Genomic DNA, 15,922 nt, shown 5'->3' on the forward strand with positions numbered 1-15,922 from the left:
GTGCTGAACTCCATGTGAGGTGGAGGGGCTGATCCACCTTTTAGAAATGTGACACTAGTCTAGGCTGGAGAGGGAGGGGCAGTACGCCACTGTGCTAAACTGACCGCTCCTTCTGCCCCGTGTGGAACGTGTCTTCTGTATTATAGCAACAATTATGTATTGGTAAACACTGACAATTGAGCACCACGATTTTTCCGATAAACGATGACTTAATCACACTTATCTAAAAGTATGTATCCCCCTAGATGGAAAGCACATCAATTCAAGAATCTGTGTGAACACTAAATTCCAAATATACCACACTTGTACGAACTGTACAAACATGCTGAGACAAAATAACCCGCCTGACAAAGCAAATTTGACTTGGAGGTCACAAACACACGAGTAAACGCTACATCTGCTGGACAAGGACATCTGGTAAAGCCAAAGCGGAATAATCTTGTAGTCATGGTTACCACCTTGACTAAATGTCACACCAGTTACTGTATTGGCTACGCTCACAAAAAAAAAAGAGGGAGGGGAAAATGGGCTCTGGTTCCATTGATAAACAAAGAGAAAAAAAAAAAAGCCACACATATAACAAACCTGGAAAAAATTTCTTGAATTGTAAAATAAACAGCTTGGCATAATAAAACAGTGTGCTATGCGCTTGGTTTGCAGGCTGGCATGTGAGTTGTGCTGGCCGAGCCGGTGTCCCCGTGCCGGCACTGCAGTAAAGTGCAGTGAAGCCTGGCTTTCAGCAGTTTGCAGAGCCAGTGAACATGGACACAGCTACTAAACATCTGGACACCAGGCGTCGTGGCTCAAAGCGAATGCCCTCCGGCACCTTCCAGCTGGGCCGCCGCAGCCATGTCGGCTCCCTACCTTTCCTCTTTTGTTCTGCCGCATGTGGCCACAGTCCACTTAGAAACGCAAGAATCCATATGTAAGCCGTATTAATGTATTCTGTGTACTTCCGTCCTGACATTAATCCTCTGTGCTACATAAATATGTGAATTATGTCGGCCAAAAAAGGTTGCGAGGATAACGGACTGCTCTTACGGGCCAGATTGATAATGTGGGTGTTTTAAAAGAAATGACCCTGTCGCAGGGCAGGATGCATATTTAACATAAACATAACATACATCAGCTTTGGTAAGCCTCTCGGGGGAATAGTTGGTGTAATTAACGGGTTAAAGGTCGCAGGATCCTAAACCACCGACGCTTTCATTTCGAGAGAAAAAAAGAAGGGAAATGAAAGCACGTGAGGCCATTTTTCCCGGCTTTCAAACAGGGTGGTGGTGTGGCTTTTCAAAGGGGGTCCGTGACTGTAGTCTCTTTGTGCCAGGGAAAGGGACCCCTGCCATATCAAATGTATAGTGCTGTACAAGTGCCTCACTCTACACTACTGACGATGAGGTTTGTTTGACTCTCATTGCTGCCCAACCAAATCATAGACATTTATCCCCTTCTCCCCAAACAGGATGTGCCATTGACCTGGTTTGCCTGAATTGATTAAGGCCACATTCCAAAGCATATTTCCGCGGAGTAAAACTATGAATTGAATGTTTGTTGCAGCTGAAGACTGGCACACTGTGAGAAACCAAAGCAAATGTTTGCTTCGTTTTTTTTTCTTTTTCTGCAGTGTGAATGTGAAGCAAAATAAATCCATATATTTTTGCAATGGTGCATTGCTTTCAGTAGGTCACTGCTGATTGGTTCTCTAAGCGCCACTGTTCAGCGCAAAAGATACTGTTACTTGCTAAGTATACAGGAAATAGGAAAGTACTCTTGACAAACCCACTGTAATAATATATACCTTAACGTGTACGAGTCAATGACATAAGTGTGTCCATGATAAAGGGGAGAAAAAGTTATATTTATTATATTATATTATATTATATTATATTATATTATATTATATTATATGTTTATTAAAATAAAGATAATATAATATTAACTATATATTAGAGAAAAACTTAAAAGATTATGAAAATTAAAAAAGCCTTGGCAACTAACTGAAATAAAATAAAGTTTAAGTTGAAATAGGCTACTAAAATTAATAAAACTGAACAATTAATGTCTAAAAAGCTAAATATAAATATATATAGAAAAAAATTGAAAAAGTATTTATATTCAAAATATTAATTAATACTATATTAGAACATAAATGTATACTAGACAAAAAATGTCATGTGGTGTAACCATTAAGCATAAAATAATATATTGTCACCTTTTACATCCTGAAGAAATGTGAGCATTCATTCTCAAAAGGGTTTTAAACATATTTTTCAATTTTTTTCAAATATAATGAATCATTAATTATAATGATTTTTGAGCAGTCACACCACTTGACACAACCCTGAACCTCACCTTGTCATAAAAAGTACAATTATTTGATATTTAATAAGAATTGAATAAATTAACAGATCCAGACAAAAGAAAATGAGCATCATGCCAATCATCCATATACATGATGTGTAAAATACAGGCAAGGATGTGCAAGAAAGTCTCACTGTGTGCACCTCAAAAATACAACAAAGACTGGAGGGGGAGAAAGCTGCAAGAGTAATTGCTCTCATCCAAATTTCTGCAGTGTTTGTGAAAACAGTAGTAATGTCTTGGGGAGATGGCAGCCCACTCCCCTGCTGTGTATACGGCATATCTTTCCAGCATCCCAGAGTAATTGATGAGTTTTCAACATTTATATGATCCCCCAATCCATAACCATGGTAACTGTTTGCCGGGAGCAGGGTGGGGGAAACGCGCCAGCAGGGAAAACTGATAACAGACATGGCCGTCCGAACTCAGCATGGGTAAAACGAGACCTTGCGTGTCTGGAGGGAGTTTAAACATGTTGTGTGCCAACGCTGGCCCATCAGTACACTTTTTAGCCTTTTGTGTTGACAAGAAAGATGCTGCTGCAATGATGGCTTCCATTTTCTCACACTAAAACAAGACTACTTGGCCTCAATCAGGCTGCCAGGTTATACGAAGGCTCTCAGAGCCAAACAGCCACTGCCAAAAGTTCCAATTTCATGCCTCAGCCCTAATTGTCCAAGGAGCCATGTTTAGATGACCGAACGCAGCACAAGGATGAAACTGCACAAGCTAAAAACTCTACAGTTTCATGTTTAAATTTAAGGAAGGGTTCACTTCCCTGCTTTATGAGGTGGTTCCTTAATACAAAACACTACAGGCAAAAACACTGTTATTTCGTGCACTGGTAAATTTTGGGCTGTTTGGCTTTTCATAACGTGTTGTTTCAGATTAATAGAAATAAAACATCCAAAATACATGTTTTTTAAAGGGATAGTTGTGAAAATTCTGTCATCACTTATACCATCAGTTGATGGGCCCCATTGACTTCCATGGGGCCAATGGGGCCCATCAATTGTTTGGTCACCCATATTCTTCTAAATATCTTCTTTTGTGTTCAGCAGAAGAAAGAAATTCATACAGGTTTGGAACAACTAGAGAGTGGATATTGCACCACTTTTGCACTTTATCTATTTGTGTCTGTAGATTTCAATTACAACAGATATCTTTAAAGGCCGTTTTCTCAAAAAAGTAATTAATCTCCACTTCAGCAGCACTTACAAACACCAAACTTTACAGTTTTACTCCCATCTATATTCTGAAGGTTTTACAGAGGGCTTTGTTCATATTTGCCTGCTTTTTTCCCCCTTTTCTGGCTGTTATGGAGTGATAAAAAAAAGAGATATCCAAACCCCCATCTGTAAAACCTTTGACTCGTAATATGTCAACAAAATGAAAAAGAACTTTGAACCTGGCTTTTCAGATTTCTTTTCTGGAAATGTATGCAAATTAGTGCATATTTCATTAGATAACGCATATCAGAAAACTTGTAATACAAAAAATGTTTGCAATTCTTAATGTAATCAACCAACTGGGGAAGCATGGTGACAATTAGTTTATTTTTTTACCCTATTGACCTAGGGTGTTTTGCCTTAAAGCACCACAAATTACAAATAACAAATTAAGAGACATAAACCTTTTAACAACAAACATTAAAGCTGGGGGGAGGGGGAGGTGAAATCTACAATATATCACTTGTAAATTTTCCCACAGCACCCTGTGTGATTTCATTCCTTTATCAGATGTTTCACAGGGGTTGTGTTTGTATGCGGCTCATGTGGCTCTGCTTTGCGATAGCAGCTGATCGGCGTCTCTGCCGTGCACTAGGATCAGGTGGCCAGAGAAAATCTCCCCCAACCATTCTGGGCTCCAATCCATGGAATAACATCATAAGCCACAACCTGGAAAAACAACGCACGGCACTGTTCGCAGGCTACAACATAACAGAGTAACAACTTTAGGCCATGTGGGAGCTGTAAAGTTTTGAAATGCCTTACAGCACTATGACTGATAGCATCTTATTTAAATATGTATAAATGGGAACAATAGTTGTGTGACCACTTTGGCACAGCCATTACATTTAGGAATGCAAACTACAGTGGTTTAAAATGAGTCAGAGGATTTCTACAGAATTTGCTATATTTATTAGTATGGAGTCAGTTGAAAAAAACTCATGTAAAGGTAGAGACACACCAAACCGACGCCAAAGAACTAGTGCAGATGAAAGCCGACTGTGTTGTCGCCTCGCGTCCCGGCAAGAGAAGTTGCACTTCAACACACCGAGAGAACTACAGCCGACTGCCAGCTAGCATGCGCGTTCTGCGCATGCGTGTAAATGAGACAACTGTCTATTTCTGCAGATATATTTGTCTATATTAGCCATTCAAAAAGACACTGCCTGTACACAAATCGTAAACAAAGCAGCGCGTGCCTACCGTTTTGAATATCAATCCTGCTGATCACTTTCTTTATTCCAATTCGCTCGTGTTAATATTAAAATATTTGCCAAGGAACACTCAGGTAAGATGATGTAAAATTAGAACAGCTGTTCTGTGCTGTTTTGACTTTTTTTGGTCGTTGTTTTGCCATTATTCTCGTGCGCTGACTCGTACACTAAACTGAACAGCCAATCAGAGTTCTCTCTCTCACCGACGCCGATTCTACATGCTGAATCGGACCAAAAATCCCGACGCCGTCCGACTAGTGTCAACGGCGCGGAACACACCAAAAAAACTACGTCGGCCGACGCTCAAAATGGCCCGACGTTGCCCGACTGTCGATAGTTGGCTTACTGTGTCCAGGGCTTAAGGAAAGTTTTCATTTTTATTTTGATCATTCTCTCTGTTCTATAATGGGAGGAGTTAAGTTTTAAGCACAATAAAAATTAATTATTTGCACCCAGAAATGAGACTATAATTGCAATGCAGAGTGAAGACCTCCAACAAGAAAATCTGCTTCACACAAACTGCCTAGAGCAAACTAGCATGTGTGTGTCCTATAAGCAAGGATAAATAGCATGCAAAAAATATATATATAAAAAAAAAAAAGAAAAAAAAGAAAGAGCTTAGATAGATATAATAGCACAAACAGAAAATCTGGAGCTATGGAAATGTTTTCATATTGTCACACAGCACTTGGACAACATTCCTGAATTCCTCACTAAGTGTCTTGGAATCTTTAATAATGTGATCTTGCCTATGTCATCTGACTCCCATTAAGGACAATGCATGTCCGCTGGGCATGCAAAAAGATCAAAAGATACACAAAGATAATGTTGTGATCATGGGAGTAGTTCGCAGAATTACCACACAACCTTGACTATCAGCAAACTGGGAGCAAGGCTGCATCTAATGTCCTCTGTGGCAATTTGGTTTACTGAGCAATTTGGAGTTTATCTCGCCTTCGATTGCTGTCAGCTATTCTTGGGGACATTGTTTACTTCAGGCTGTGCAACATGGGCATCAAAATTCCAAGAGCTCCATGTAAGAATAAATGGGCGATTCTTCAAATAGAGGCACTTCAGATTACATGAAATCTTGAAAAATTTTACTTTTTCAAACTATGTTAAGCATTTATCACACACACACACACACACACACACATATATAAAGATCTGAACTTTTAAATAGATTTTGGTATAACGTGATGGTAATGACATATAATGCTAATGACATTTTTCACTTTTTGTAGTAAAAAGTTATGGATAAACCTTGGAATTGCTAACAACAATTTAGCTAGCAGTCAATTAACTTTTAATCAACAGCTTCTGAAATAATATTCTCAAAAAACGGTCCGGTTTGGTAATGACACCCATCCAGTAAAGCAACTCTCAGATTATGAAGTGAAAATTAATTACAATGATCTTTAAACGTCCACTTGTGCAAAAAATGTGCTACAGTCACTTGTATTTTCCATAATTAAGAAAATGGTAGATAGATAGATGGATAGATGGATAGATGGATAGATGGATAGATGGATAGATGGATAGATGGATGGATAGATGGATAGATGGATAGATAGATAGATAGATAGATGGATAGATGGATAGATAGATAGATAGATAGATAGATAGATAGATAGATAGATAGATAGATAGATAGAAAAGTAAAGTAATTAAAGAGATGCAAAAAAAAATAAGAGACAGAAAAGTTCCTCTAATTGAACAATCTCCCAAATATCTTGAACATTAGATGTGGGAGAATTGGAGTTTGCAAGCCAGCCTTAACATGGTTTTGAACATGGGACTTACAAATGTGAAAAACATCTGTAAAATATTAAAGGGGAGGGGCCGGGGACATGCTTTTACCCTCAATTACTCTTGAATTAGTTGCTGTTTTAGGGTCTCTAGAAGAATGAACAGCCAAAATTAGCAATTTTACAATGCAGTCTGCGTTCTCATCACACACAAGTAAACACAAAAGTTGTGGGTTGCCAAAGTGTGTAACTATAAACAGGCTGCACGTTCGCTGTGTTGTAGAAAGAGGAAGGGCTATAGCTTTAACTACATTAAAACAGAGTGAACCGGGGAAACTGATGCAAAGGCTTAGGATAAGATAGGATTATTGTGATTTTTGTACACTGCCATGAAGAATGCAAGGTCCATATATAAAGCAACATAAAAAAAAATCTATTGTTGCAGAATTAGTGATTTAAAGAGCCAAGCGCAATGCATTTCTGAGCAAAGCAGGATATCACGACAAGCATCCTCAGTCTACAACCCCACCGGTGTCCCAGATAGCCGGATGGCTAATGCCCCACATTTCCCTTTCCAATCATACACCGCGCACATCAACATTTACTACCACAACAAAACCCTACAATGCCCATAGTACATTACATTTAGCAAAATCAGCATACTTTTGACACGTAAACGTCAAACTGTGCGCGCGATAGCTGGGAAAAAGGAGATCTTTACCTCGCGCGATCCTTGTGCTGCTTCGGAAGGTGTGAAAATATCCCCGATGAATATCGCTAAGAAATACCTTGAACTGTACTTTTAAATGCACAGCTTGTGGACATGTTTATCTGTTTCTCCAGCCGCTGATTAGAGCTTTTATCGTCGTCTCTTCCCATCCGTCTCTCTTCCCGTGTTTAGGTTAAAGCACTCGCAGGAAAAGTGATGTCATGGCTTGAAATTGTGTTGCCCGCCCCACTTTAAGTAAAAGGCCCTATCTTGGGCTCCACGTAGCATTTTCAAAAGCATGTTTTCATTTATAGTTTTGCCTCACACATTTATCTTGTTTAATGTTTTATTTTATTTTTTGCTAAAGCGGTCTGTTTTATTACGCTTCGGTGTCATCGCGTTATTTTCATTACGCATCTGCAGTGATTGCATTAATCATGACTTCTGACTAAGCAGCGATTCTGTATTTATATTTGTCCTTCAAGATTGAAATGAAATTCAGTATTCTGTGGCCAATCTTCATTTTTTATTTTTTTGCTTTTATGCCTTTAATTGTATAAAATGTAATTTGTATAAAAATAATAATAATAATAATATATATATAAATATATATATATATATATATATATATATATACACATGTACAAAATTCTAAACTATTATTTTCGATTAATCTTTTCTACTTAATAGTCACCATGTTCCAAATCAAACTGCTTCATTTTCCAAATAGGGAGCTCAACTAGTAACTGTTCAACATCAAGACATATTGTACAGGGTTCTCACTCTTTTTGACCAATTTGCATGCCCTTTCCAGTCATTTGTGTTTACTGTACAAGGATTTCTGACATAAAAAAAATCACTAATGAATCTTTCTGTGAACTAGTTTGACTGAATTATCAAAAAGAACCAACTCAAAATAACAATTTGTACACTTATCAAACAGTGTAAAAGCTTACAAGCAAGTTCAACAAACCAAGTGTGCTTTTCCCAAAGCCAACTGCATGGATGCAAGTTCTGTCGTTACCAATAGAGTTCAATGGTACATGCGACCAAAGTTGGCTAACGATACTTTTGGGAAACCCAACCCAGATCATTACTAGAACCATGTTATATCCACTATAGAAATTTCCATGACTCTGATGATAAAAATGCCCTGATATTTCTAGGTTTTCCAAGACCGTGGGAACCCTGATGGTCCCAGAGGAGCTCCTTTCATGAGTGCAAAATTATAATTAACAAGAGCAAGATGAGATGTAAAGGTTTATTTTAGTGAACAAATCCCAGTGTCATGAATATCATATGGAACCAGAAATGTGCTGGATAAAAATGGAGATGGTGCTTGGAGACTTTCTGTACGTAAACACATACCTCATCTTTGCCTTACAAAATACAAACTATGTGCATATACTGTCACTGCTGTGTAGAAGACACTTACAATCTATTTCAGAACATGTGCCATTGTGCTATTTTAGGTAAAGAGAATGTTGGGTTATATTGCGATGAAAGCAGACTTCCGGAATATGGCTTTTAAATAGATATTTGAACTGTTTGAAATATCAAGGGTACAACAGCTGAGAAAATCAGGTCACAAGGTGCTCAGGATAAGGCATCTGTTGTTTTCATGTCAGAATCCTTTGATGAATTCAGCATGGGAACCGCTTGTCCAACTGCTTCAAGTATTTCAGATTCAACCTGTAAAACAAGACAGTAGCTCTGGTGCTTAAATGCCCACTTGTCATTGCAAGGAATAGACACACCACTGAGGTTGCATCGTTTACGTATTCCAAGTGATAATTACCTCATCTTCCACAGACACCTTGTCTCTCTCTGAGAGCTCAACATCTTGGGCAGATCCGTCTAGATATCCATGCTCCGTCCCTGTCAGTATGTCCATGGGGGCCTCGGCAATCTCTCTGATGGTTTGGTCCTCTAATGCAAGCGCTGTATCAAACAGCAAGGGGGATGGGGGACACTGCAATCCCTCATCTTCAACATCAAGATCCTGCACACCAACAGACTTTAATTACATCACCGATGATTAGGGATGCACCAATATTTCAATTCGGCACAGTAACTATTTTATGGTATGGTCAATAACCAATTAATAGCTGATATTAAATTCTATGCTATTTTGTAAAAAAAATAATCATTTTAAATGCAACAATTTAGGCATTACAAAATTATAATGTACAGTATTAAAATTACAAAAGATTACATTTAAGTGTTTTAAAACATTTTTAAAAATACTGCAAAGGTAAACTAAATGTAAAATTGGTAAATGAGAGGAATCCAATATCAGATTAAAATAAAACTGTTTTTGGCTGATAACTGATTTAATTTTAATATTTTGTGCAATGACAATGTACCAAAGAAATCAGAACTTTATATTAAAAATAGTGCAAAAACAGTACAAATCACCACTAGCTTTATTAATCTGAGATACTTTCAAGATAATGTTTTTTTATTTAAACTTTCTTTTAAATGTCTCAATTAATAGCACATTTTTCTAAATAAATGTTTATCAAAGGCAACCAAAAAATTGTTTTAGGTGTCGTGCGTAATCAGTTCTTTTATAAGTGAACGTGTTTTTGCAAAACAGCTTATATTTAATAAAAAAAAAATTATAAAAAAAAAAAGTACTAAACAGCTCAACATCTAATTGTCACTGACGGCCAAATAACCAGCACACAAAAAAATCCAACAATATGGGTAAATTTGCAATATTGTTTGTTTTTGAAAACAGGCAATGGGAACAAATAATGGAAAAGCACATGCATAGCTTGTGGCATAACACGAAAATGAGACGTTTCCAAAAATGAAATTAAATGAGAGGTTTTACTGTGGGCACAGAAAATGTCAGAAACAAAATTAAAGGAAGATGACTGCTGAACATTCAGATTAATTTGCTTTTCATTCATGTGAGGCTACGGGATATGATTTACACTGCAGGGAACATGTTTTAGCAGCACTGTTAGAAGGCATGTAGATACTTGACAGACACCTCAGCAATCTGAAGAGGGAGCAAGGGGTTTTGATGAACAAATTTAGCGCAGATTGCAGACTTAATTATTCTGAAAATGGTAAACTTTGTGTGAAGGGATGTGCCAAAACACATGAGAAAAGCAATTGCACACAGCGATTTTTGTTTTAATGAGAAAAACCAACACAAATCATACATCACTGAATTCCAGAGGTAGATTTTCTGTTGGCTGGAGCTCTGCAGCACTGAGGTACATGTCTGTGGGCGCAGATGCCAGCTGCTCCGGGGCAAGAGACTCCTGCTCGGGCTGGTACATGGGTGGAGGCAGAGACAGGTGCAGAGGACAGCGGGGATCCTCAGACTGTCCCATGTGCACAGGCCGATCACATGGAACGTCCTTCAGACCAGGGCACATCTTGAATAAAACTTGGCCACTATCTTGATAAATGTCTATTGTGAAGGGTTAAGGAGATAAGGAGAACTCTGGAAATAACTTTTAAATGTCAAAGATATGGAAGGCTGGATGAGGTGGAGAACTTGAATTGTTCCTTCAAACAGAAAGGACTTCACCATTAGATAATTCTGGGAAGAAAACAGACCATTAGAAGACTTTTATATAAGCCACTGTTTGAAACCAACAGCTACAGTAAACTGCTGGCCTTGATTCAGGGCTACAGGAGCATGTGAGATTATATATATATATATATATATATATATATATATATATATATATATATATATATATATATATATATAAATGAAAATACACTATATTATTAACAAAATGTCTATTTTCATTCAAAAGTCCGGAGTCAGCAAGATGTTTTTAAAAGAAATACATTTTGTTCAAATAGAACATTATTCTGATCAAAAGTTTTCAACAACAAAAGCAGCACTATTTTCAACATAGATAAGAAATGTTTCTTGACCACCAAATCAGCATAATATAATGATTCCTGAAGGATCATGTGACAAGACTGGAGTAATGATGCTGAAAATTCATCTTTGCCACCACAGGTATAAATTACATTATATATTAAAATGGAAAACAGTTTTTAATTTGAAAACAATTTCAAACAATTGTATGTCACAATATTACTGTTTTTACTGTATTTTTAATCAAATGAATGCAGCCTTGCTTATTAAGACACTTAGGCAAAAAAATAAATCCTACTGACCCCAAACTCCTGAACAGTATATATACACCAAACTACTCAAATTATCAGTCCAAATTTATTTTTCTATTTGCCAGAAAAAAATGAAAGTTTAATAGATCTGAACATTACATACATAGATACAACAGAAACGAAAAAGGATACGAGAGACGCAATGTCGTGTCATCGGCAGACACTGATTTGAACAGCGTGTCCCTTCCACAAAGGAAATACATCTCTGGCCTAAACGCATCGCCTGTGTGGGGAAAAAAAAACTAAATAATGAAAAGATGCACAAATGACATTTATAAAAAGTTATTGAGCATGACAATAGGCTCAGACTGATGTCCATTTCACAGTCAGAAAATCAAATATCATTCAGGTCTGTAGAGATTAAACCTTTTATTGTCGTATAAGACGTTACTAGAAAGTCCAGCCATACCTGTGGCGTGCCTCCCTCAGTAATCGCTTGTCTTCGCTCTCTGAGCTGACGATGCAGCAACGCCTCCACTCCATAGCGCCGGCGATAACGACGCAGAGCCTTTAATTTTTTTAGGTTCTCTCGTTCCTTCATGGACAGGCCCTCTGGACCCGTTAACAGGCTGCTCCCTGCATCACAAAATTGATTATATTATATGTTGACTGAACACATGAATGCAACCAAAGAATGACAGCAGCAGCCTTACCAATCGTCTCATGCTCAATCTTGCGGCTGTGCAGGTAGCGTCGTTTCTTTTCTTTTAATAAGTGTTGCAGACGTTTGAATTGGTCTATGTAGAGGGACTGAAGTCTGATTAGTTTTTCACGTGTGATGAGCGCCACTTCCTCTGCTGTGTAAACACCCGCATGCCTATAGAAAATAAGTCACACTCATCAACTAACATCTCAGGGAGGGCAGCACGATAATGGTTAAACTGATAATCACAATTATTATCATAATTATCATTTTATTATGTATATATATAATTATCAAAAGGGGTAATCATGTAACAAGGGCCATTTCAAATGTCTCATCTTGGCCTGTAGGTGGCACATGGACTTTAATCAACTATGATAGTTACCATTACTCATACTTTTTCTCATGTTCATCTCAGAAACGGCTAAACAGTGCAAACAGACGGTGGCTGAGTAGCTTTCAACTGCTTTGCATTACAAAAACTGTTAGAACCTTTGAGTAGCTTCTCTCAAAAACCAAAACGTGAAAAAGTGAATTTCCTAATATTAATTCCAATATTTCCAAATTATGTTACATTTTTACTTAGTATTGTTGGTTGCATGGACCACATTTATTAACCAATCATGATAGCAAATTATATGGTTAGGAATTATGTTTGAATTTATTACAGCTAATCACAGAGAAGGTTCGCTCTCAGATTTAGTGGCCGAAACTCACACAAGTGGCCTCATGAAGGAACACAGACTGGCTGTATGACAGCTATCTTTCAGGCATAATTTCACAATGAACATTGCTAAACTCCAAAATAAATGTTTGTCAGTGTGGTCAGATCATCATATCTTTTTTACAGCGCAGAGAGAGAGTGTACACATGGTTGTCAGATTGAGAAGATTAAAGGGATAGTTCACCCAAAAATTTAAATTAGCCCATGCTTTACTCACCCTCAAGTCATCCTAGGTGTATATGACATTCTTCTTTCAGACGAATACAATCTGAGTTATATAAAAAAAAATTCTTGGCTCTTCCAAGCTCTATAATGGCAGTGAATGGCCGTTTCTGTTTTGAAGTCCATAAAAGTGCATTTATCCATCATAAAAGTGCTCCACACTGCTCTGGGGGGTTAATAAAGGCCTTCTGAAGCGAGGCGATGCGTTTGTGTAAGAAACATATCCATATTTAAAACTTTATAAAGTAAAATAACTAGCTTCCGGCCAAACTAAACATATGGATTCCCCTAAAGTCTAAAGCGCAACTTATGCGAGTAATGTGACGTACTGCTGATATTTACGCTACGCCATGATGCACTACGCTACTTCCAACATCACAAGTTGCTTAAGTTGCACTTTAGTCGTAAGTAGACTGCGTATGGCCATTTGAGTTATTGTATTCGCCTGAAAGAATAATGTCATATACACCTAGGAGGGTGAGTAAATCATGGGCTAATACAATTTTTTGGGTGAACTATCCCTTAAAAATCCCAGTAAAACACTGGGCAGAAAATGTATACTTTTAAGTGAAAATCTCCATTTGGGGGATTTATTCTCTTGACATCTGGCAACCTCAAGGAGGAATGAGAGTGGAGGCTTGTTGCCAATGCAAGATAACGGAAATGTTTAAAATAAATGTTTTCAGAACAAATAATCAGCGGGACAAATATCCCGACTAATATTTAATTAATTAATCGAGAGAAGCAGAAATCGTTATTACGATTAATCGAGCAGCCCTAATCTCAGGTGGCATTCATTTATTAAAACTGATACAAAACAAAGCAGATAAGAAAATTAAATTGAGTAATGTCTCACTTCAAAGGGTCTTCATGGTCACTATCAAGACTTTCAGCATCACTGTCAGGGTCTCCTCTCCATGTCTGATCCAAAACAATTGGATCCTGCTCCTCCTCACTCCAGCTCTCTTCATCTATACAAGGTAAAAAAAATATAGACAAAATATAATCGACAAACGACATAAAACAAAATACATGTAAGACATTGCAACTCTTGTATCGTTATTTTATTCTGTTATGCTCAAATCTATTAAACATTTATAATTTTAGTATTTCTGTATAAATAAAGAAATGTTTAAATGGCACTACATATCACCATAAAAACATCACATGTATAGATAGGGTTATTAGAAAACAATATCACAAAATAAAGAACCAAAAATTACAACTTACATAATAAATAGGGTCTTTTGTCGCTTTTACCACATTTAATATTGATTTTTACTGCTGTTAATTTCCTCTGGAGTAGCAACCAAACTGGAGTCACTTCAGTTATCAGTTCACACACACAGGTTTGTTTGCATCACATTCAGACTTAAAAGAGATTTCTCAATGATTACAAGGCCAAAAGCAAGTAACAGCACGATTAGACACAAATTAGATCTTACCTAGTATGCGACTAGCTTCACTTCGGCCCTCGTGACTGTGAGCTCCAGATTCTGGCCGACTATAGCCGCTGAGCTGAGACAGTAGAACTTCAGGGGACGGTCCAGAAGCAGATGCCTTCCGCATTTGAGCTTGTTGAACCAAAGCATTTCTGCGTGCATGCTCAGCACAGAATGCAACCCTAACAGAAGGAAAAACAACATTAATAGTAAAATAAAAAATATAGAAACCAGGTACTTTCTTAACCATCCTAAGGGAGTAAACAAACACACTCACCCCTCTTTTTTCTCTGGTTTTGGGGCTGCATTGGGGCAGCGCTTGCCATTCTTGTTGGAAACATAGCTGCATTGCCTGTAGGGAGCATTTTTATCTTCAAGAACATGTTTGATGCAGAACTCCAGGCCCTCCAGACGAGGCTGTGAACAGGGTCTCTGGGTGAAGGAGCAGGTCTGAGGTTCTTGAGAGCGAGCAGCTTGAGTCACTCGACCTCTGCTGGATGGCAGAACGTGGATCCGAATCCTGTTCATCACTGATGCAATGAGAAAGTCAACATACATAACCAAATCAAATACAGACACCATAATTCAGGTCCTCTGAATTTCCAGTCATTCATCATTACTGTAGAAATATTTTATTAAATTAGAAAATGTGGCTTATAAGAGGACGCTTAGAACATAACCACACACAAAAATCTTAAAATAACTTTTAACATTTAATTATATCTGCATCAAAATCCCTGATATTTCTACATACCACATGCCATAAAGAAATTATGCAATTCATTGCCATGACTGTATATCAACAAAGGGACCAAAAAGTCAGTTTAGCATAGGCTACAACTTGATTATGCACATCTACTAAAGATAAACATGAACTCGTTTAACATGAAATGCTAATTAAATTTTTTTTAACCTAACATGGTAACGTTAAGGCTTTACTGTAACGTTACATCAGCACACGCGATTCGTTCAGATCCCGTAAAAGCATGTGGGATATACAGTAAACTCCAAGCGCATTCAGACAGTTGCATAGATCACTTCTTTAACTTTGCATGCGCAAAACAATTGTAACGTTATCATTACAGAAGCTACGAGTTCTAAAATGTTTTCAGAAATCATAAGATTGACATTTTAATCTTATGCAGAAAGCGCAAAATTCATACGTCAGTGCTGCTGTTCGGCCATCTTTGAATTGGGAGGATATAAGATACTCTTGATTTTAACTCACAAAAACTGATATAATTAATCAATATATATCATCAATTGAGTCTAAAACTGTTTTTTACGTTATAGAATATAATTTCTACGTGAAAACTCACCTATGGAGAAATACTTGTTAACGTTCACGTGAGATCTTCTGCTGCCCCATCCAGCTTTCAACGCAATGCACTAACAATGAGCTCTGTGCAGGATCGTCATCCATTTTAGCGCCCTCCTACGTTTAACGTTGATTGGACCACAAC

The 15,922-nt window shown here is 37.6% G+C and overlaps 2 protein-coding genes across 3 annotated transcripts in view; both read right to left on the reverse strand.

Moving 5' to 3' along the window:
• nckap5l (NCK-associated protein 5-like) overlaps window positions 1-7,492 on the reverse strand; it is a 30,000-nt gene extending 22,508 nt beyond the window's left edge. For both annotated transcript variants that reach the window (XM_082144552.1, XM_082144549.1), the window contains exon 1: window positions 7,274-7,492. The gene's annotated coding sequence lies outside the window, so the exon portion shown is untranslated. The remainder of the gene's footprint in view (window positions 1-7,273) is intronic.
• Window positions 7,493-8,508: 1,016 nt separating this feature from the next.
• kansl2 (KAT8 regulatory NSL complex subunit 2) lies at window positions 8,509-15,917 on the reverse strand. Its single transcript, XM_082144557.1, has 10 exons — window positions 15,779-15,917; window positions 14,737-14,989; window positions 14,463-14,641; window positions 13,874-13,988; window positions 12,082-12,245; window positions 11,838-12,004; window positions 11,561-11,651; window positions 10,438-10,691; window positions 9,060-9,263; window positions 8,509-8,953 (listed from the first exon to the last, which is right to left on the reverse strand). Exons 2-10 carry the CDS (start codon window positions 14,985-14,987, stop codon window positions 8,858-8,860), a joined length of 1,521 nt encoding a protein of 506 aa, XP_082000683.1. The 5' UTR covers window positions 14,988-14,989; window positions 15,779-15,917; the 3' UTR covers window positions 8,509-8,857.
• Window positions 15,918-15,922: the final 5 nt, after the last annotated feature.

The sequence above is a fragment of the Leuciscus leuciscus genome, assembly GCF_965113295.1.
Source record: "Leuciscus leuciscus genome assembly, chromosome: 18".
NCBI lineage: Eukaryota > Metazoa > Chordata > Actinopteri > Cypriniformes > Leuciscidae > Leuciscus > Leuciscus leuciscus.